The 22732-nt window shown below is 43.7% G+C and overlaps 1 protein-coding gene across 7 annotated transcripts in view; it reads left to right on the top strand.

Annotated features, from left to right (window-relative positions):
* Positions 1-22732, top strand: part of LOC308404113 (solute carrier family 28 member 3-like) — a 43419-nt gene that overhangs the window by 11356 nt on the left and 9331 nt on the right. The window contains exons 2-15 of one of the 7 annotated variants that reach the window (XM_080893980.1): positions 7242-7327; positions 7463-7554; positions 10645-10834; positions 18105-18249; positions 18347-18460; positions 18696-18773; positions 18901-18981; positions 19292-19372; positions 19478-19603; positions 20374-20498; positions 20671-20839; positions 20959-21156; positions 22001-22082; positions 22642-22708. In XM_080893980.1, coding sequence (XP_080750106.1) covers positions 7242-7327; positions 7463-7554; positions 10645-10834; positions 18105-18249; positions 18347-18460; positions 18696-18773; positions 18901-18981; positions 19292-19372; positions 19478-19603; positions 20374-20498; positions 20671-20839; positions 20959-21156; positions 22001-22082; positions 22642-22670 — 1596 coding nt within the window. In that variant the 3' untranslated portion in view covers positions 22671-22708. Of the gene's footprint in view, positions 1-425; positions 1296-3142; positions 3279-7241; positions 7328-7462; positions 7555-10644; positions 10835-11454; positions 11584-18104; positions 18250-18346; positions 18461-18695; positions 18774-18900; positions 18982-19291; positions 19373-19477; positions 19604-20373; positions 20499-20670; positions 20840-20958; positions 21157-22000; positions 22083-22641; positions 22709-22732 lie in introns of those variants that run through there. The other 6 variants (XM_080893978.1, XM_080893979.1, XM_080893977.1 and 3 more) reach the window with 6 other exon arrangements.

A 22732-nucleotide genomic window follows, 5' to 3' on the forward strand; every position in this document is an offset into this window, starting at 1 on the left:
TACAGGGGACTGGAGTGGAGGCTGAACAGCAGTTGAGGGAACTGACTGGAGTGGAGATGCTAAAAGATGAACAGAGCTAGGTGAGGCTGACGACGGAGCTGAGGTTGGTGTGGCCGATGGCTGAGCTAAAGACTGAGCTAGACAGGGAGATAGAGCTACAGCCTGGGCTAGTAAAGCTGGTGCCTGAGCAGGGGACACTTCAGCTAGCCTAACCAGGGATAGTGCGAGGGCGTGAAAAGCTGGGTCAGGAGGTGGATGAAGAGGTGAAGTAGCAGGTGGACCGGTTAGCTCTTCCAAGCCTCCAGGGAGGTCAAGCTGGGTTCTGGTTGCCCTCAGCCTGGGCGCTGGGACAGGCACGGAAGGTGGCTGGACACCAGTCACCCCCACCCGTGAAACAGGAGCGGGTGTGGAGGTGGACTGGATCGCAGCTGCCCTCCTCCTGGGAGCTGGCACCGGTGTGGGTGTGGGCTGGGCCCTAGTCCTCTGAGGAGGTGAAACGGCTGAAGAGGAAGGCCGAATCTGGGCCGCTGCGCTGGTAGGAAAAGGCTGAATGATGGGTGTGGAAACAGTGACTGGGTGTGTGGTACTGGAAGGTTTCTCTGCGATTATTTTGGTCCTCCTGCCACCACTATTTACAGTCTTTAATTGAACGGTCGTCGAGAGTGTTGAAGTGCGGATATTGTCCTTAATATATCCCAGCTCAGAGGGAGCAGAGCTGAAAAATTCTTCCCAGTCTACATCCTCCTCCAGGAGGGAAACACCCCACGGATCAGGGATAAGTTTGCTATTTGTTTTAAGTGAAGAGTCGAATGTGGAGGGTGGAAGTAGGGTTGCCAACCGTCCCTTAAAATACGGAATCGTCCCGTATTTAGAAACAAAAGTACACGTCCCGTATTGAGCTAATAAGGGACGCACTTTGTCCCGTAATACAGTGAGAATCAAAAGTAGTCTATAAATGTTTATGGAATTAACGCTTTGTTTGAAAACATAATTCCCAGCCCCTCTCCTGCTTTGTGACCAATGAGCTGACACCACACTTATGACAATTCGAGTATGACAATTCAGATTACCGCTCATCTCATTGGTCGAGGAAAGGTCGCTTACGGAGAAAATACCGGAAGACAACAGATGACCACAACAAGAAGCATGGCCAACAGGGAAACAAACGCCGTCACTGCGGTGCAAGTCTCGGACGACAGTACACCTAAAGCTGGGCAGACACTGTGCGATTTTTTCAGTCGCGTTATTCAGCTCCTGCTCAAACTGCACGATTGACTCGCAGGGGTTAGAAGTTGGTAGGTCACGATGCAGGTCTCACACTATACCGCCCGATGCTCTGATGCGACCTGAGTGCTCACACTGTGCGTCCATAAAATTAAGGTTATAACAGAAAATCTGTCGCTCGCTCTCTGTCTCTCACTCACACAGACACACCACCACCATCAACTTTGCTAAATTGCTAATGAAAAACATGATCAGGCAGCTGTGATTTAGCAGCGATGTAGATCCAACTATTTTCACGGTTGTTGTGGTCGTGATAATTTTGTGAGGCCACATCGAAAAGGCTCGGATGAGCTTTTCAAAGTTCTACAAGTTGTGCCTCCATCGCTTGTGTCCAGATCACACGCTGCACAGCCGTGCTGCTCCGTCTTTTTCACGGCGTTTACGTGTTTGCGCGTGAGCAGTGTGAGCGGCTCACGAGCGATTGATGATCGGGAGCTGGTCGTGAGGTGTTAATCACTTCTCGTTACCCCACGTATACTACACGATGAAGGCCAAAATCGGTCCGATCACTCAAAAATCGGCTCAAAATGGGCCTAAAACCGCACAGTGTGAGCCCAGCGTTAGAGCAGCAATGTTTGTTCCCCTCAGAGAAAGGGAAGAATGGGAAAAGGAAAACACCTGGCTGGAAAAAGTTAATATGGGCATGTGCAGTGAATATCAGCGCTATGTGGCCAGAAGTGTGATAATATAATTTATTTTGTGTAATAAACGACTGCAAGGATAGATGATTACAACAAATAGATGACTAATACATAGATGAATAATGATGATGAGTTATGATGCGTAATCATGGGAACAAGCGGGTTTTCAAACGGGAGCAGCTGATTAGCATTAGAAAAGCTGAAATAATACCTCAGCTGAAGCCAATTGTACTAAATGCACTAAATGTGCACTGTTACAAGAATATTTTTCTTTCTATTGTTTTCTATTATTTTAAGTTAAGCAGGACAGAGTTCTTTTAAAGAAAGATTTACTTATATTCTCAAAAGTTAAGCATGACAGGCTTCTGTTTAAGAAAGAGACCTGTTTTATGTGTTAATGTTGTCATTTTGAGCTAAAAATAAATGGCTAAATGATCATTTGTTTCACATGTGTTCATATCACAAAGAATATGCATCTGCTTAAATCAAATTCAAGTCAAAGGGTTAAAAAAAAAATAATTTCACACACAAAAAAAGAGCTAGAAAATTCACCACACTGGGAAGGGTGAAGACAACTGGGTCGCCCGGCCCTGGCCACGAGGTGTCCCTTATTTATTTTTCAGGGAGTTGGCAACCCTAGGTGGAAGACAGTTCATCTGAAAACAGTCCATGTTATGGTGGCGTGTGCGCCGCCTTCTCCGGGAAGAGGCAGCGGGCGGGGTACACAGCCGAGCCTCTGGCACGGGAGCCTCCATTGAGCCGAGGTGCGAGGCGGAGCCGCCGTGCCATGGCGAGGTTGAAGGTCCGGTGAGTAAAACGGCTGGCGGGCGAGCGAGGAGCCGAAGCTTGGCCTGTGATGCCCACTCTCCGCGGCGAATGCTCCGATGCAGGTGAGGCAGCAGGTGGAGGACCGCGGCGTCTCCGAGGCCCACCCAGAGCCAGACGAGTCCCCTCAAAGACGTGCTCCCTCTCTGAGAAGAACCGCTGTTTCCACCTGAGCTTCTCCGCCCAAATGGAGAGCGCTGCGTCCTGCCGCTCGAAAAGGTCCGAGTCCGCTGGGTCAAAAGCGTGTCTTCTTGGCACGGGTCGTGTCATTCTGTCAGCGGTGTGTGTGGAGGCGTGGAAGAGATGACCCAAACGCTGGACTCACGGTGCAGAAATGAAGAGGATTTATTGGAGGGTAATGAATAAAGCAGGAACGATGGAGTAGCTGGCTGACTGACTAACTAACTAACTGAACATACTGGCGGAGAGACACATTACCATCAGACGTACATCAATGACACGACAGAGAACTGGTGAAACCGAGGAACTTAAATACACAGGTTGAACGATGACAATGATTGGAAACAGGTGAGTACAGGGCTGAACATAATCTGACTAATGACAGGGGAGACAAACTGACACGGGGAAAAAACAGGAAGTGAGAACATTAATGTGGCGAACTAAACTGAACATGAACAAACTAGTGATGGGCAGATGAAGCCTCATGAAGCACTGAAGCTTTTCATCCAATTGGTTCACCCCAACGCGAAGCTTCTTGAAGCTTCATTTGCTCTAGCAGGACACCTACTGGACGTAAAAATATTAGTTGGCATGAATTTGAAGAGTGTGGCATTTTGCACACAGCCTGTAAATGTCAACAACAAAAGGAGTGTGTAAAACATCTATATTGTAGTGATGGCAGTATACTGTGTATATTTATGCTGGCAGTATGGAAAATGATTATTTGCGGCAAAGTTCGAACCGCTTCCTGAACCAGTCACGTGGTACAGCCGGGCAGCGAGGCTTCGGACGTCATCATTTTCAGCTCCTCCCATAAATGAAGCAAGCCTCGATACGCGCTTCGCGGAAACGCCCCCTCCATTACTCGACACACGCTTCGAAGCCTCGATACAGAACGTCACATCACTAGAACAAACTGAAATCACTGGGTCAACGACCCAGGAACCCCGACAGTCATGAGTGAAATCAAACCTCTTCTTCCCTTTAGCATTTAACATTCCCAACAATATACTGTGATACATTAATCGAAACACAGCTACTAAAACACACTTTTCTTAATGCAAACATCAGTAACTCAAAATTAGCAACCAAAGGGTTAAGTCTGCAGTTCACACTCATGTGAAGCTACAGCCTCCCCCTTTAGTCTCTGTCATCCTTCTGTTCTTGCAAAAACAAAACAAAGCAAGACAAAACATCCACCCTTCTTTTACAGGCTGGGTGAATTGTTTGTGGACATTTACTAATCCTAAAGTTGGTACCGTTTTTGTCTCATTATCAAGTCAGTTAAAACTTTTAGTCGTCAGTCCATCACAGTCCAGTCACACATTCATACCAGATATTGCTGATAATGGAGTCTCACGCGCAACTTATTCGAGCCTCCCTCACCAGCAAGATGACGTCATCATTTTAAAGGAAAACAGTTCCTTGTTTTTTTTTTTGTTTTTTGTTTTTTTGGACTAAATACTCTAGGAACAACAAGTAGGCCTGCAGAGCGAGAGCGAAGTGCTCTAATAGGGTGATATGGTACTACAAGGTCATTAAGATAAGATGGGGCCTGATTATTTAAGACCTTGTATGTGAGGAGCAGGATTTTGAATTCAATTCTGGATTTAACAGGAAGCCAATGAAGGGAAGCCAAAACAGGAGAAATATGCTCTCTCTTTCTAGTCCCTGTCAGTACTCTTGCTGCAGCATTTTGGATTAGCTGAAGGCTTTTCAGTGAGTTTTTTGGACATCCTGATAATAATGAATTACAGTAGTCCAGCCTGGAAGTAATAAATGCATGAACTAGTTTTTCAGCGTCACTCTGAGACAGGATATTTCTAATTTTAGAGATGTTGCGCAAATGGAAGAACGCAGTCTTACATATTTGTTTAATATGTGCATTGAAGGACATGTCCTGGTCAAAAATGACTCCAAGGTTCCTCACAGCGTTACTGGAGGTCAAGGTAATGCCATCCAGAGTAAGAATCTGGTTAGATACCATATTTCTAGGCTTTTCAGGGCCGAGTACAATAACCTCAGTTTTATCGGAATTAAGAAGCAGAAAGTTAGCGGCCATCCAGGTCTTTATGTCTTTAAGACATTCCTGCAGTTTAACTAATTGGTGTGTGTTATTCTGGCTTCATGGACAGATAGAGCTGGGTGTCATCTGCATAGCAGTGAAAATGTATGCTATGTCTTCTAATGATACTGCCTAAGGGAAGCATGTATAATGTAAACAGAATTGGTCCTAGCACTGAACCCTGTGGAACTCCATAATTAACCTCAGTGTGTGAAGAGGACTCTCCATTTACATGAACAAATTGGAGTCTATTAGATAGATATGATACAAACCACTGCAGTGCAGTACCTGTAATACCTACAGCATGTTCTAATCGCTCTAATAGGATATTATGGTCGACAGTATCGAATGCTGCACTAAGGTCTAGCAGGACAAGCACAGAGATGAGTCCACTGTCAGAGCCCATTAGAAGATCATTTGTAAAGCTGTTTCTGTGCTGTGATGAGCTCTGAAACCTGACTGAAACTCTTCAAATAAACCATTCCTCTGCAGATGATCTGTTAGCTGTTTGTCCACTGCCAGGAGGGAGTGTAACCTCCGGGCTATGCGCTTCTTAGCAGACTCTAATAATAATTTATAACACTTTGAAACAACAGTCAGCACCCCAAAACAAGAGTCTGACTGAGGCAAGTGCAACCTAGAGGTCAATGGAGACTCTAACTCACAAAATGACCACTCAGGTTCACTCTTATAACCAATTTGGACTCTAACCAACAAAATGACCAACTCTCTACCAAACTACTTGGGACTCTAACCCAATTTCTTAGCAGACTCTAACTGCTTTAACTTCTTCTTAGCAGACTCTAACTGCTTTAACTCATGAGATTTTTCATCAAAATCAAAACAGACATCCACCAGTAATTTCAGTGAGTAGACTTTAATTTTATCATGTCCAATTTGGCACACTTTGGAAATAGATTCAACAGGTAGTGCCTTACCTTTGTAAGCCGGCTTATGCCCACTCACGTCAGACCACTGGCTTGTGCCTGTCCGTTCGACAACCTCGGACCGTCCAAACCTCCAACTTCCACCCCAATACCACAGGACGAGCCCCCAAACTGTTACGGATTCAAATATTGGGGATGGATACAAGAGGAAAAACCACAATAACAACACTGGTCCGGCCGGGTTGAGTCGAACGATGATTTTAATGATCACACGCGTGGGAGATGGACACCGTACACAGACAGTATCAGATCTCAAAATGGTGGAGCATTGATTAAACTCTTATAGCCTCTAGTGGCCCCCACCTTATCATAAAAGCCTAAACATTCACATTCTTTCTCTCACACGGCGCCTAAGCTACGACCTTGGCTCCCTGTTTATCTGCTCCTGCTGAGATGGGGCAGAAAACTCCAGTATGTTCTGTTCTCTTCTAATCAGACAAATAAGGCGATGACTTTCTGCGAACAGCATTTCTTATAACTCAGCAGTATAATGCATCATAAAACAATATCATTCATTCACAATAAATCAGCAGTCTAATGTAATGCAAATCAGTTTAACAAATGCAATAGTTATCACCTTCTTCTAATTCAGGAGAATAATGCAAACTAAAACTACATAATAATTCACAATCTTCAATTAGGGGTATAACATGGCATAAAATAATATTATAATCCAACAAAACCTAAATAAAACAAATTAAATATACAGGAATGCCTTCATTTTCAGTCATTAAAATCAACCAAATTTCTCCAACAAAACAAACACTGAGGTGGCACTGGTTTGTTTGTGTTGGGCAAACAAATAGGAAGTTCACTCTGCTTTGTACTTCTTAAATCTTATAACAGGAAAAATGCCCCATCTAAATACATTTTTAAAACTAAAACGAAGAAACTAATAACAATGAAATCCTTTTAATCAGTAATAAAAACAAACTAAAATGACCTGACAAATAATACAGAAAGAATGAAAAAAAAAATTTATTGCCATCGTGCAAAAGGAAAAATAAATCTTTGTCTAGGGTTTGAAGAAGAATGTCATTGTGCAAGAGCTGTGTAAACAATCCCATCCAAGAACTTCAGTCACCGCAGTCTCAAAATGGGCTTTCCACTTGTCTGACTGACTGCCTCTAACCCCCCCCCCCCCTCCCCCCCCACACACACACACACGCACACACATCCTTTTCTTGATCTTTTTTTGCCTCACTGACCAAACATCCATGTAAGACAAGTTTGTTGATTGCTTCTGGGTCCTCTCTGCCAAATTTCTAATATGAATGATCCTCAATACATGTGTGACAGGAACAGCAGCACATATGCACTGATGGGGAAATCTCATCCGAAGGTATAGACGATGCGTCGGCAAAGATGGGACAACACAACAAGAGGTTTGTCCTTTCTCATTTTTAACCAAAAACACAGTGTTTCTTCATTTCTTCTGAATCACCAGCTTTTCTTTTGTGAGCCTTTTGATCTAACATTTATGACCTCTCTCCTTACTCCCCTTATCTGTGTGTCAACAGCTTGCTGGAAAAGAAAGTGGAGGCACTCCAGGGCTATATGGCAAAGCACAAAGACCAGATTCACCTGATTAGCCAGCTAGTTTTAGCTGCTGGTAAATTATCTGTGTTTGTATCTGTTAAAGTGTAACTCAGGTCCCTAAGTAGGTTATAGTTGTATAGGGCTAAAATACAAAGGCATAAAAGGAGAATCTATTTCTAATTTTGTACAGAGTTGTAAAGGGCTGTTAAATTTACAAATTAGCCTAACAGGTGAGTGGACCTGCATGTTCTTTGCCTTTAGAGCAAATTGATGTGAGCATGTTTTTGTGGAACAGACTGAAAAAGTAAAAGTTTAATTTACTACAAATCGCTTTCATTGTCAGTGGAAAAATCAAGACTTGGTTTATCAGAGTATGTGCGGTGTGTACTAAAAGGACTTGTCAAGGTCTGTCCAGGCAGACACAAAATGACATTTCGCATCCCACGAATGGTACCGGGACACCTTATTGATTCAAAGATAACAACACACCAAAATTTAGGCAATTATTTATTCCATTATCTGAGTCCCTTTGTAGGATATCTGCTTTTCAAAACACCTGCCTTGTTAATCTTTGACTGTATAAAAGGTTAAAAGTTTAGTTAATGTTTTAGCACTGATGATGACCCCAAACCTGCTTTTCTGCCAGGTGGTGAGTACTGAATACATCTAGTGGTGAGTGCCATCATTCAAAAATTCAGGATAGGAGTGTGTGGAGTACATATAGATAATATGAGCTTTAATGAAACACGTTTTTTCATCTCAATTCATCTTTAGTAGATAATAGATTCCAGCTCAAAACACCTTGTCATGAGTCCATAATACAAAAATAACCAGAGTAGGGAATTGAAATGTAAAATGATCTTTTTAGCGTGCACAGGCTTTAAAGTACATTCTATGGTTTCCAGCCTTTTTCACGTGCACCCCCACGTCAATTTTTCTGACATCCTTTTACTTTCACTGTCTACATCTTAAAAACAAATATCTTTACTTAATGCTCTGTTCTTCCACTTTAGAACAGGCTTGCTACTGATTACTTCACACACATTCTTGATATCAAACTGATTTGAATATAAATGGAGGGACCAATAACATATAAAAGATGATCTTACGATGTTTCAATCTGTTGTGGTTATTACACTTGATTGAAGTAAATTGATGTAGATCTAAAAGGGGAAAAAAACATACCATCATGTTAAAAAAAAAGGGGGTTTTTTTAGAGTGGTGCTGAAAATTTAATATGCCCTTGATGCTTCTATAGCAAGGGTAGTTCGCAGGCAGGTGCTGCTAATCAGATGTACTTGATTAACTGATGATCAGCAAGCCTGAGCACCTCTGCAGTTTTTGGCAGTTTGCTGGTCTGTAGCATTCAGGCGTGTGTTAACACAATCTTCCCAGGAATGGACATCCCCATCAGTTCACCCCAAGGTCAAACCAGACAATACTCAGAAAAAAACGTTTATTGAAAAAAAAAAAAAGTAAAGTGTTAAAATTCATGACATTACAATTAGAGGAAAAAACTGAACAAGTGACTTGCTTAGAAGGGCTGCCAGGAGAGAGTTTTTTCCCTCGACAAAGAACACTGCAGCACAGCTTAGGTTTCTAAAGCTGCATCTAAATAAACCAAAAAACCTCTTGAACGCTGTCCTTTGGTAGATGAAACCAAAGTGGAAATGTCTAACCATAATGCACAGCATCACATCAGGCAAAAACCAAGCACAACATATCAACGCAAACACCTCACACCAGCTTTCAAGCATGGTGGTGGAGTCATGATATGGGCTTGTTCTGACACCACTGAACCGGTGCACATTGCTAAGTGGCGCTGTTTGTAAGCTGAATATATATATTTAAAATACAAATTTTAAATATAAAAAAAATCTCTCCCCTGATGGTCACATCTCACTGCTATGAGCCATTTTGTCGTTGTAAATTTGCATGTTAGCTAAATATCTAGTTTCCCGTAACATTTAGATTTAACATTTAGACTTAACATTTAGATTTAAATATAATACTAAGATTAAACTTTTAACATTTAGTTTTAAATATAATACTTAGATTTAACATTTAAAATTGTATTTTAGATATAAAAAGTTACAAATATTTTAGTAAATGTTGTAAAAAATGACTCGAAAAAACATGTTTTTGTAAGCTTTTGAGATAAACGTGGAAAAATGTTGCTGTTAATTGCAGCATGTTTCAGTTTACAAAAGGTGCCCCATACCTTGCAGCTGAACATAAACTCCTCTGTATACCAAGTATTATACAACCAAATGTGAGGTCATCTATCCAACACTTAAAGCTTGGCCCAAATTGTCTCAAACAGCAAATATACAAAAGTCTGGCTGAAAAAGAAAATAATTAATGTGTTGGTGGCAGTGGCCAGACCTATGGCTGGACTTTTAAAAAGCTGTGCATAAATAAATAGCTGTAAGTACTTTTAGCAGCATCATAAAAGGAAATGAAAATGTTTGTCTGTTAGCTTAACACATAAATAGCTGCCTTAAAAGTCCTTCAAAGGATTACATTTAAATGCTGAATACATTTGAGAACATGTACTTTTTTACTTTTATTTGAGTAAAAAAGTTTAATCATGAATTCCATTTGTAAACAATTATCATACTCTGAGTGGGGAAAAAAATCTTACACCACCTTTGATAAAATACATTAATTCATTCTTCTTTACCTATACATTTTAGCTATTTATAGTATAGTTTGCATTTTAATGTTCAGGTAACAATTGAATTTGTTTAATCATGTTACTAGCTAAGCTAATTAGCAAAGCTAGCTAACAGTGAGCTAGCTATTTCAGCTGTTTCTTCTGGGGGTTTTTTCCACCACTAATTCTATATATTGCTTTTGTGTGCTAGATTTTCTACTGCTACTAGACTACTTTTAGTTAACCTCTCAGCTCAGACCTGTTCAGTCGAGGAATCTAGTAAGACTTTGAGTCCTGAATCATACATATAACCTTTAAGTAGCGTTTGCCTGCTGGAAGATGTGTCATCTGTGCACTCCATTTTCACACCAACTACACTCCCTCATGTCTCGCTGCTAGATACAAAACAGATAATGCAGTAGTCTAAATAAAAACATTTCATTAACATGTCAGTAGTCTGAGGGTCATGCGAGGATGTAACTCACATTGATTCTATATTTGTTTCAGGCTTTGTTGCCATGGTGATAGCGGCATGTGTTGTGAACTTCCATCGGGCTGTTGGGCTGCTGGTCATCTCCTTGGTAACCATTTTTTTCCTGGTCTGGGATTGGATGATGGAACGATATGGTGAGCAAGTGTGGGAGGCTCTTGCTCCTATCAGAGACCTTCTCAGCAGGAACTGGTGTGGGATCAGATGGTGAGAAATGAGGCAAATCATATTTCAGCCTTTCTGCTCCCATGTGCACCTTCTATGACAAAGGAACTGGGCACCTAGGGGTTGGCCAGGTGGGCTGAGAGAACGGATCTTTTCACCATAATGACACAGGAAGAAAAAATGTGAGGGACTGTAAAGATAGCATACCAAAAATCCCTCGTTGATGTGAATGATGTGCGAGACAGTTCAGCATGTGGAGGGTTTCTTAGTTTTCTAAAAATCACGGCATCCTCAGACGGATAAAGTTTCTGATTAGTGAGACTGACATGAGTGTTGCATTAAACACAATAAAATGATTTGCTGAAATGCACCCCACCTGGATAATTTTAATTTTCTTTATCTTGTAGATGGTAAGCGATGATTTAAATATATATATATACTGCTTTATTATTCATAACATCAATGCTTGACCTACAGTACAGCCTTTGGCTTATGTCTACAAACCATATTACATTCTTTTAAAATCCTGTTCTGTCTAGCAGCTTTTGCGATCAGAATTATGATCTGAATGCACTGTCATGTTAAAAACATAAATTCTCTGCACACTCCTCTAGTTCAGGGTTTATCTCTTTATGTCTTCATTTCTATTTGTGTCATTTCAGATATATGTGGTATACTGTATGACAATGACTAAGGCAGGACAAGCAGAAAAAAGGGGGCGGGTGAAATAAAGAAATGTACAACGTATTGCCAACTGCCACTCCCGTAAGAAAAACAAACATACTGTCACGGTGAGTTGTGTGGCTGTCAGTGACTGGACCCACGTGCAGGACTCGGAGACAAAACATTAACTTAAACGACGGCTTTATTTGCTGGAGAGTCACCTTTGGACGATACATAAACAACAACTTAAACTAACTAGACAGGAGATGCTGAAGGAAGACGACCATGGATACACACACAACAAACGTGGAGGACGCAACAACTGGCAGGGAAAAACACAGGGCTTAAATACATACTGAGGTGATTAGGGAATGTGAAACAGGAGGAGAGCACAGCTGGGACTCATCAGACATGACAAGACAAGGGGAGGCAAAACTCAACACATTGACATAGTACACAGACTTTCAGAGACCAAACAAAAAACAAGGAGCACAAGAGACCAGAACAAACCAAAAACAGGTCAACACAAAACAAGACTATCCACGAGTCCATAGCAAAGTCCGGGAGTCGACAACACAAGAGCCGAAACAGTTCAGGGGGCCGACCATGCACACGGCAACGGCGGCGACGGGCAAACAGTTCTGGAGGCCGGCCGTGCACACGGCAACGGCGGCGACGGGCAAACAGTTCTGGAGGCCGACCACTCGGAAGGCAGTGGTGGCCACTGAGCAGGTCCGGAGGGCGGCCGCGATGCCAGTGGTGGCGACGAACTCCTTCCGGAGGCCGTCCCCGAAGGCCATGATGCCAACTTAGCGGCCTGGAAAACAGCTGGCAGAGGCGAGGCGGAACAGGTCGAGCTGGCACCGACGGCGGCGTGGCAACCGCAGGACCAGACGAGGCAGGACCAGACGAGGCAGGACCAGACGAAGGCGGAGCTGAAGCTGGACCAGACGAAGGCGGAGCTGAAGCTGGACCAGGCGAAGATGATGAGGACGCGGAGGCCGGACCAGGCGAAGATGATGAGGACGCGGAGGCCGGACCAGGCGAAGATGATGAGGACGCGGAGGCCGGACCAGGCGTGGATGACGGCAGCGGGACGGCTGCGGAACCTGACGGCAGCGGGACGGCTGCAGGAGGTGATGTGGAGATGTGCTGGCTGGGTCCTCCAGGACCACCAGCAAATGTGAGGATGTGCTGGCTGGGTCCTCCAGGACCCTCAGCTAACGAGGCGTGGGGCTGGACGGGCTCCTCGCGCCCTCCAGCAGACGTGGCATGAGGCCGGACGGGCTCCTCGGGCCCTCCAGCAGACGTGGCATGAGGCCGGACGGGCTCCTCGGGCCCTCCAGCAGACGTGGCATGGGGCCGGACGGGCTCCTCGCGCCCTCCAGCAGACGTGGCATGGGGCCGGACGGGCTCCTCGCGCCCTCCAGCAGACGTGGCATGGGGCCGGACGGGCTCCTCGGGCCCTCCAGCAGACGTGGCATGAGGCCGGACGGGCTCCTCGCGCCCTCCAGCAGACGTGGCATGAGGCCGGACGGGCTCCTCGGGCCCTCCAGCAGACGTGGCATGAGGCCGGACGGGCTCCTCGGGCCCTCCAGCAGACGTGGCATGAGGCCGGACGGGCTCCACGGGCCCTCCAGCAGCCGACACTTGAGGCTGGCTGGGTTCTCCTAAACCCCCAGCAGACGAGGCAGGTCGCTGGTTGGGTTCACCTGAACCCCCAGCTAACATGACGTGAGACTGGACGGTTGACTGAAACAGAAGTTGTAGTGGTGGTCGCGATGATGGTCGTGCTGGGTGTAGTGATGGTTGTTGAACATGCAACAGAGCGGGTAACTGACTCTCAGCAACTCCTCTCCGGGGAACAGGGACGGGTACTGGGCCTGGTCGAACCTCAGCCACCGCCACCTGAAGAACAGATACAGGGCCAGGGAAGAGCTGTGTTCTGGCTGCCGTACCCCTGGGGGCCGGTGTGGGTGCAGCAGCTAGCTGGACCGCCGCTGCTCCCACCCGAGGAGCTGAAACGGGTGCAGGAGTCAGCGGGGTCTCAGTTGCCCCCACCCAGGGAACCAGAACAGGCACAGGCAACGACCGGGCGCCCACCATCCCCGCCCGTGGAGCAGATACAGGTGCAGGGATGAACGGAGCGATAGTCTGCCTGGGAACTGGAACCGGACGCGGAGAGCAGAGCAGAGGAGCTGTAACAGTCACTGGGAAAACCAGGTTTATGGTACCAGACATGGTTCTAGAAAACCGAGACTTACGGCAGGCTGACCTTGGTAAAACCGCTATTCTTAAGTTGTCCAGGTTGACGTTAGCAGTCTTAGAAAAAACGAGTTCAGGGGCAGTCACAGGTGCTGGAGGAATTATACAAGCGGTATCTGAAGAAACTGGGTGTGAAGCAACATAAAACACAGTCTTACAAAACGCAGCCTGGGAAGTTGCACACACAGTGTCCAGGGCTACTGGCTGAAAAGCACGGCGCACAGAGTCATACAAACATGATCGTGGATCCGAAACTTTAACTTGAGCAACCACTTCTGCAGTGTTCAAACCAAGTATTTTTGCCAGCTTGGTAACAGCAGATGACACCTGGTTGGTCTTAACCTGGACAGTCACAGGACGTATAGTCTGGAAGAGTTCACAATGAGCAACACAAACAGTCTTTGAATAAGCAGACTCTAGGCTTCTGAAATTTAACTCGGGGGAGGTTATGGAAACATGAGGTTTATCATAGGAAGCCTCAGAATGAACTGGCTGGTGAGCCGCGTAAACCATGGGTGAAGCAACACCAACAACAGCCTCATGAGGTATAGCCTGCACAGCATAGATGGAATGTGGCTGGGAAATTGAACTGTCCCTGTTTAGTTTAGCAGTAAGAGAAATAGTCTTTTGAGCTGCATCTTTAATGTCCCGAGTGAGATCATGATTGTCCAAGTCAGAAAATTTCATAACAGATTCACATATATAATCTACATCTGGAAACTCACTATTAACTGATCCAAAAACAGATGGCTCGGAATCAACATAACCTGTCTGAGAATGGTAAATGGACTGGTTCTTATATAGCGCTTTTCCACTCTTCTGAGCACTCAAAGCGCTTTACACAACTTGTGCATTCACCCATTCACACCCATTCGCACAAGCACAACTGACATTCACACACATTCATACTCCGATGAATGCATCGGAGAGCAATTTTGGGTTAGTATCTTGCCCAAGGATATTTGGCATGCAGACTAGGGGGAAGCCGGGAATCGAACCACCAACCTTCCGATCAGTAGATGACCTGCTCTACCACCTGAGCTACAGCCACCCAAGAGAAGCGAAAACAGAAACCCCAGTCTTTTCAGAATGAAACCCAGAAACACCACTCTCAGTTACAGGACAAAAAACCTCTTTTGACTCTGAAATAAGGTCATCTGATTCCTGAATATTCTCAAACTTTGAAGAAACAAAAGAGGGAAGATTAGAATGCTCAGAGTCCCGAAAGACAACCTCAGAGTCAGCCACCTTGGGATCATCAGTTTCTGTCTTTGCAGGCCCTGAGTTAACAGTCAAAAAGTTAACCGACTCCGAATTCGCCGGCTCAGAGCTGGAAATTCCCAGCGTGGAAGAAGCCGGGTGACAACTGTTCTGTTCACTCACCACGTCCAGCAGTTCAGAACTGGACTCGGGTTGCGGTGAGGGACGGCGACGACGAGAACGCCGCTTTCTCTTAGAAACCGGAGCGACAGAAAAAACGGAGAGTGTCGGAGCAACAGTGACTGGTCCCTCATCCTCCGACCACATTCCTGCCAGGCATGAGGCAGGTGAGGGGTGGTCGGAACCAGACGTGAGGGAGGAAGGAGTCCAATGCTGCGACTTCAGCTGCTGCAGAGGGGCTTTAGAATGCTCCGCCTGCTGCGGCGGCATGAGAAGGCTTGCTAGCTGTGACTGAGGCAGTGTGGATGAGGAGATGAGGGTGAATTGGGCCAGCTCCCGGGCTTTGACTGCCTCCTTAGCCTGGGTCAGCGAACGGCTGAACTCCGAGGCAATAGACAGCTTGCGCAGTTGAGGATTTCTGTCAAATATGGTTTGTATTGCATTCAGCCCGACTGAGAACGTCTGCAAATCTGAGGCGTGGCTAATGCGAGTCATCAGTCCGAGGATGCGAGCAAGGTCCACCTCTCTCTCGACGTGAGCTGAGTCCGCTGGGTCCATGTTATGGTTGCGTCCTTCTGTCACGGTGAGTTGTGTGGCTGTCAGTGACTGGACCCACGTGCAGGACTCGGAGACAAAACATTAACTTAAACGACGGCTTTATTTGCTGGAGAGTCACCTTTGGACGACACATAAACAACAACTTAAACTAACTAGACAGGGGATGCTGAAGGAAGACGACCATGGATACACACACAACAAACGTGGAGGACGCAACAACTGGCAGGGAAAAACACAGGGCTTAAATACATACTGAGGTGATTAGGGAATGTGAAACAGGAGGAGAGCACAGCTGGGACTCATCAGACATGACAAGACAAGGGGAGGCAAAACTCAACACATTGACATAGTACACAGACTTTCAAAGTAAAACAGGAAACTGAACAGACGTGGGGATACAGTGACAGAAATCAAACCCAAGAGAATCAAAACACATCATGAAAACAAAGATAACTAATACAAACAGAAAAACACTGAGTCCACATACTCAGGACCGTGACACATACAACACCAGGTGTGTGAGTGTGAGGGAGAGAAAGAGAGTGTGTTTTTGTCACGAAATGTACTTGATAATGAAGGTGAGAAGCTTCAATAATGCCCCCCAGGAGCCAGAGGCAGACAGAGATGGATCCAGGAAAAACCGGGCCATCTGCAGCCCCAAGAACGCTGAAGACCTGGGGCCAAACTTGTCAGCTATATCTGAGCACCCATCTCAGCAAGAGTAGGAGGGAGACCCGATGGTGCACCAATGGCCAATGGCTGGGAGTCCCAGGGGTGATGGGTAGCCAATGCCGCTAGAGGCCGGCCAACCCGGTGCAAGTCAAGATCAGGGTACCCCCACCACCACCCACCAACCCACCCCCGCTTTTCTTTATTAAACCTTGTAACACTGACCTATGAATCTTTCAAGGACCTAAAAAAAAAAAAAACCACTTAACTTCAACATAGATTGTAAGCTGCATCTAAACTGTATGCTTTCTTACTAGCAGCTTGTCACAAGAACACATCATTTGTTCTCAATGTAAATACAGTATGTGCGGAAGAGTTTAGAAGAGAGATACAACTGTGAGTGTCTACAGCCATCTGTAAAATATGGGTTTGGGCCACATTTCAGCTGGTGGTGTTGGGGATCCTGTCAAAATAACATTATGAAGTCAGAAAAGTATGATCAGATTCTGATCAACCAATCAACACCATCTGGAAAGTATCTGATTGGCAACAGCTTCATTTTTCAGCATGATAATGATGACAAACACACTGCTGATGCAGTAAAAGCATACCTGGATAGAAAAACACACAGTGGAACATAATCAGCTAAGGATTAGCATCCCTAGAGCCTGGACATTAACATTATTGAAGCAGTGTGGGATCATCTTGACAGAGAACAGAACAAAAGGCAGCGTGTCTGTGAAGGTTCTCAGTCATCGTAGTCAAAGGAGCTTGCAAAGAAAAGCGTCTGGACTTCTTTAAGTTGCTTGAAGACGTTTCACCTCTCATCCGAGAAGCTTCTTCAGTTCTAAGGTCAAATGGCAGAGAGTCCCAGATATAAACCTAGTGGGAGTGACCCCCCACAGAGGGACAAAAGGACCCCCTGATGATCCTCTAATCACCTGAGCCAAGGTGGGAAACTGGGCGTGGGTCCCAATCAGCCAGAGTTTTGGGTGTGTTCATTGTGAAACCTGGCCCCACCGTATCATGCGAATTCATCTGACCTCAGGAATTCATCTGACCTCAGGAATTCATCTAACCTCAGGAATTCATCTGACCTCAGGAATTCATCTGACCTCAGGAATTCATCTAACCTCAGGAATTCATCTGACCTCAGGAATTTGCATGATAAGGTGGGGCCAGGTTTCACAATGAACACACCCGAAACTCTGGCTGATTGGGACCCACGCCCAGTTTCCCACCTTGGCTCAGGCGTCATCAGGGGGTCCTTTTGTCCCTCTGTGGGGGGTCACTCCCACTAGGTTTATATCTAGTGGGAGTGTATCTAGCTCCTTTGACAACAAAAGGCAGCCAACATCCAAAGATTAGCTTTGAACGTCCTTCGGGAAGCCTGGAGAACTATTCCTTAAGAGTACTTAAAAGAAATGACAAGAAGGCCTGCCAAAGAGTTCAGGTGGAAGAATACAGGTGGTCAGACCAGATATTGACTGTTAACTCTGGTTTTGCCTTATGTACAGTATTTTTATTTATGTTTGCACATTCTAGTAAATCACTGCACCCATTTTCAGATTTCCTAGAAAAACGTAAAGAAATGAGAGTTGGTTCAAGATTTTGCACAATAGTGTATTTGTTCTGTTTCTAAGCTGACACAAATTTAGGTATATAACAGTATTATACACATAACGTGGAATACACACTGCATACTATAGTGTTTGTACAGAGTCTGTGTGTTCTTCTCTCTGAATTCCTCCACTTCCCCTCTTTCTTTCTCTTTCAGGATAATATATATGTCAGTGCTCGTAGCCGTGGTGTGCTGGCTTGCTCTGGACACGGCCCAGCGGGGGACTAGACAGCTGGTATCTTTCTTCGGCTTGCTGCTGTTCGTCTTCTTAACACTCCTGTTCTCCAAACACCCCTTCAGGGTAAAAGACGGACATACATGCTTACAAATGCATAAATGCACAAATTCACACACGTATTTTTGCACATAGACAAATGTATTTTTCATGTGTGTTGCAGTGGTCTTGGCAAACGCTGGTTTTTGGGACTGGGCTGCAGTTTATCTTTGGCCTTCTCATTCTCAGGACCACTTTTGGTTTAGGTGCACTGCGGTGGCTTGGAAACAAAGCAGAGGTGTACACACAAATATATTTAAACACACACACATCCTTTTTTTAGTGGCTTGTATGGTTGCTTTTGGTAAATTTGCAGATGTAGCAATCACTGCTTTTCTAAAACAAATGTTCCTCCTGCATATATTTGACATTTAATCTTAAGATGATGGAAACACTACATTTAAAATGTAAAAAAAAATCATCTGTTACAATTTTCTTTTTTCTGTTGCTGAAAACTGAACATCTCTATGCAGGCGTTTATGTCCTTCACAGATACCGGATCAAAGTTTGTGTTTGGTGAAAGTTACACGGACCACTTCCTTGCCTTTAAGGTATGACGATCCAGTGAAACCGCACATGTGACTAAATGTGTTTAAAGGACAATCTAGTTTTTAATATCAAGGTATAAACATAACTAGAAGCATTACAAATATTTTGCTGATTGTGGACTCTCTGCAGGTGATGCCAATACTTGTATTTTTAAGCTCTGTCATCTCCATGCTCTACTACATTGGCTTCATGGCCTGGCTCATTTGTAAGGTGAGAATGGAGGAGAGCACAGACACAAAAAGACATGCTGTATAAGGAGTCAGATGAATTGTTTCAAAGCATTATTTTAGAAATAAGACTGTTGACTGTTATAGTAACAGACAGCACGGAATGAGAATGTATATTAATAATAATAATGATAATGATAGTGTTATATTTATCACATTATTATTATTATTGTTGTTGTTATTATTATTATTATTATTATTATTATTATTATTATTATTATTATTATTATTATTATTATTATTATTATTACAGTTTTCCCCTGTTTTACATTCCATCACTGATTTTTCCCCAGATTGGATTCATAATGCAGGTTACCATGGGAACATCTCCAGCAGAATCAATGGCTGCAGCTGGAAATATATTCCTTGGACTTGTAAGCAACTGTAACCATTTACAATAGTACACTAATATCAACTGTATTGATCAACTAATCTCAGTCGACTCCATTGTCTGTCCTCATCGTCATCTCTCTCATCAGGCCAACTCACCTCTCCTGATTCGTCCATATATCAGTGAGCTAACTCTCTCAGAGATCCATGCTGTGATGACAGGAGGTTTTGCCAGCATCTCTGGTACCATTTTGGGAGCCTACATCTCCTTTGGGGTGAGGAAGAGGATGTGCTGAAAGGATGGGATGTGGATTTGAAGAAGTGTTGAGATTGTCAGAGTTAGGCATATTTGGAAAGTGTTTAGGCACCCAAACTTGTCCTGTGTGTGCTTGATTAAAATTTTATTCTCGTGAATAAACTAACAAAAACAAATAAAAATACAAATAAAGGGAATAAGGGCAGACACAAGGCAAATTCATGTCAAGTCTGAATAATTAAATGGGAATTGGGAAAGTGCTAAACTACAAGCAATGAAAAGTATACACAGGGAACGCAGCAGGAAAATACAAGAGTGATTGACAAGATTTAAAAAAAAATTGGCTATAAGAAGTTCAAAGACAACCTCACATGTGATAACTGGACAGCAGTTTAACAAGAAGTTTAACGAACTGGAAAGTAATACGTGAGTATTTTCAGAAATAAAACAGAAAACTTAAATCAAGACACAATTTCTATCTTCTCAACCTTTTCTATTGACCTGGGCAGCTTAAATTTTGCAATGCAGTGGGCAGAGTTTACCCCAACATCAAAAAAACCATCCAAAGTTATGCTCTCTATCTCGACCAGGTCTCTCTCTCAAAAGAGATTCATCTTCATGGCTGAATAAAGGTCACATTTGTTGTAATTATTAATGCTCAATTTCAAAGAGCAGGATGCAAAAAATAGAGTAATTTCTCATTTCATTTAAGGCTTGTGACTGAATTTGACAATTTGATAAAAAGAAAATGAAAAATTAATCTCTGCCATTTGTTGCCTTTCCTTTGAGGTTGATGCAACGCACTTGTTGACAGCAACAGTAATGTCTGCTCCAGCTTCCCTGGCCATTGCTAAGATGTTCTGGCCTGAAACTATAGTTTCAAGGTCCAATCGACCAGTCAAAATGGACAAGGGGTGGGTAGGAGTGATCACAGTAAACACACAGATAACTACACCATACAACATCTATTGTCTACTTGATTCAAATGGTTACAATGGTTTTCTACAGTTCAATCTTTAAATTCACTCTGTTTAAATTATTTCGCTGTTGCTTCATCCTGTCACTTCTTTCTGACTTCTTCGTCAGTGAAAGCAAGAATTTGTTGGAGGCGGCATCCCTTGGTGCATCTCGTGCAATCGCACTAGTGGCCAGCGTTTTAGCCAACATCATTGCCTTCATGGCCCTGCTGTCCTTTTTTGATGCTGTCCTCTCCTGGCTGGGAGGGATGTTCGACTGTCCACAGCTCAGCTTCTCAGTGAATATACACAAACACATACACCAACCCTCCAAAATAAACTTTATATAAATATAATAAAACACAGCTTGATGTGACTATTTTTCAATTGTTTCTGCTTCTTTGTGTCCCTTGTTTAGCTCATCTGCTCCTACGTGTTCATGCCTCTCTCCTTCATGATGGGTGTTTCCTTTGAGGACAGTTTCATTGTTGCTGAACTGATGGGCATTAAGACATTCCTTAGTGATTTTGTGGCCTTTCAGAAGCTGTCAGAGTTGATAAACCGGAGGAAGGCAGGGGGGCCAGAATATGTGAACAATGTGAAGCAATACATTTCTGTAAGTTTTATTCATGTTCTCACTATTTCTCTTCTAATTTTTAGTTCTTTCCCTATCTGGTTTGCTCAGTATGATTAGTCACTGTTCACAAAACAGTGAATCAGTCATCTGTCATCACGATGCCACACAAAGTCAGCAGAACTTCACAGATATCAGTCTATCCAGTTAGGAAGGATAAACAACTGTGGATTCCATTAAAAAAACATTTAAAAAAAACAGGAAGTGAGAGCTATAACTAAACAGGGAAATAAAAAACATACAAGAAAAACTGTTTTGTCCTTGTCCTCGAGGACAAAGACAACATCGCATTGAGACAAAAAATAATGCTCCGTGTCTCCCAGTCACGGCCCGTGCGCCATCAGTGCAGATGCCAACATATCTGTCCCACACGAGTCCATGAATGTGTCCAGCTTTGAAATATATCTACTGCAGTTGTCCTTCTGTTTACAGAACAGTATCAGACCATTCATCACTTTCCATATGACTGTCTCCAGCTATGCTAGTCACTTGGCCAGTATCCACAGATACACGTTGTTGTTGAACAATCACCTGTGCAGTCACTGGCAAATGCAGATATGAGCTGATTGGTGGTATTCGATGCGTTTCGATGCTGCACTGAATGCTTGGAGACAACTTCGACAGTCAGGTGTCAGTCAATTGGGCAAGTGACGCCTGTGAATTTTCCCAGCGCAATTTTTTTGCTGAACACCAGAGGGTGGTATATACACATTTATTTACATCAAACTGTATTAGTGCAAATGTAGGCTTTTGGAATTCATGACACCCCCCCGCATACCTACAACTTCATGCGTTTTCTTTACTAGATTTATTTGCTCTGTTCCAGGTCCATTCTGAAGCCATTGCAACATACGCTTTGTGTGGATTTTCCAGCGTTGCTTCACTGGGGATGTCCATTGGAGCGCTGTGTGAGTGACACCTGTTACGAAAGCTGAGGAGAAAAAAAAAAATAGAAAAACATTCAACTTCATGATGTTGGAAAAATTCTGAACTATATTGTAGCACACTATTTTTTGATAGTATCTCCACCACATGAACAGACTGGGGGGTGGGATGGAGGGGGTGTCCTTGATGTTTTTGGTTGGCACAACAAGGAACCCATCTGTCACATTTAAGGAAAGTTACAGTGTGTGGGCTGAATGGGCTTGTAGCTGCCAAATTCCCCTAACTCTCAAATAGACAGAAAATTATCAAAAGTTTAAACAAACGCATTTATAACTATTATTATATAAAGTAATGGGACAAGTCTAATTTGTGTGCTTGTTTTCAGTCAAAGAACAGACCGTGACTATGAAAAAATGATTACTTTAAATTAAGAAAAAACTCCACATTCATCATTTTGATGAAGTGTAGCGAAGAAGTTACAAAGATGAACAATCATGCATTTCAACGGTCCTGACATTTACAATGACAAGGCCAAACCTGATAAATGCACTTTTAAAAACATCTTCACAATTTCTTCTCCAGACACAGCTCAGGGATCCTTCAAGTATTAAAGGACTGAAAATAAGCAAAAAGTCTTGATTATAGAAGGGTAAGAAGAAAAAAACTGTCAATT

This window comes from Rhamphochromis sp. 'chilingali', assembly GCF_963969265.1.
Source record: "Rhamphochromis sp. 'chilingali' genome assembly, chromosome: 10".
In the NCBI taxonomy this organism is placed as follows: Eukaryota; Metazoa; Chordata; class Actinopteri; order Cichliformes; family Cichlidae; genus Rhamphochromis; species Rhamphochromis sp. 'chilingali'.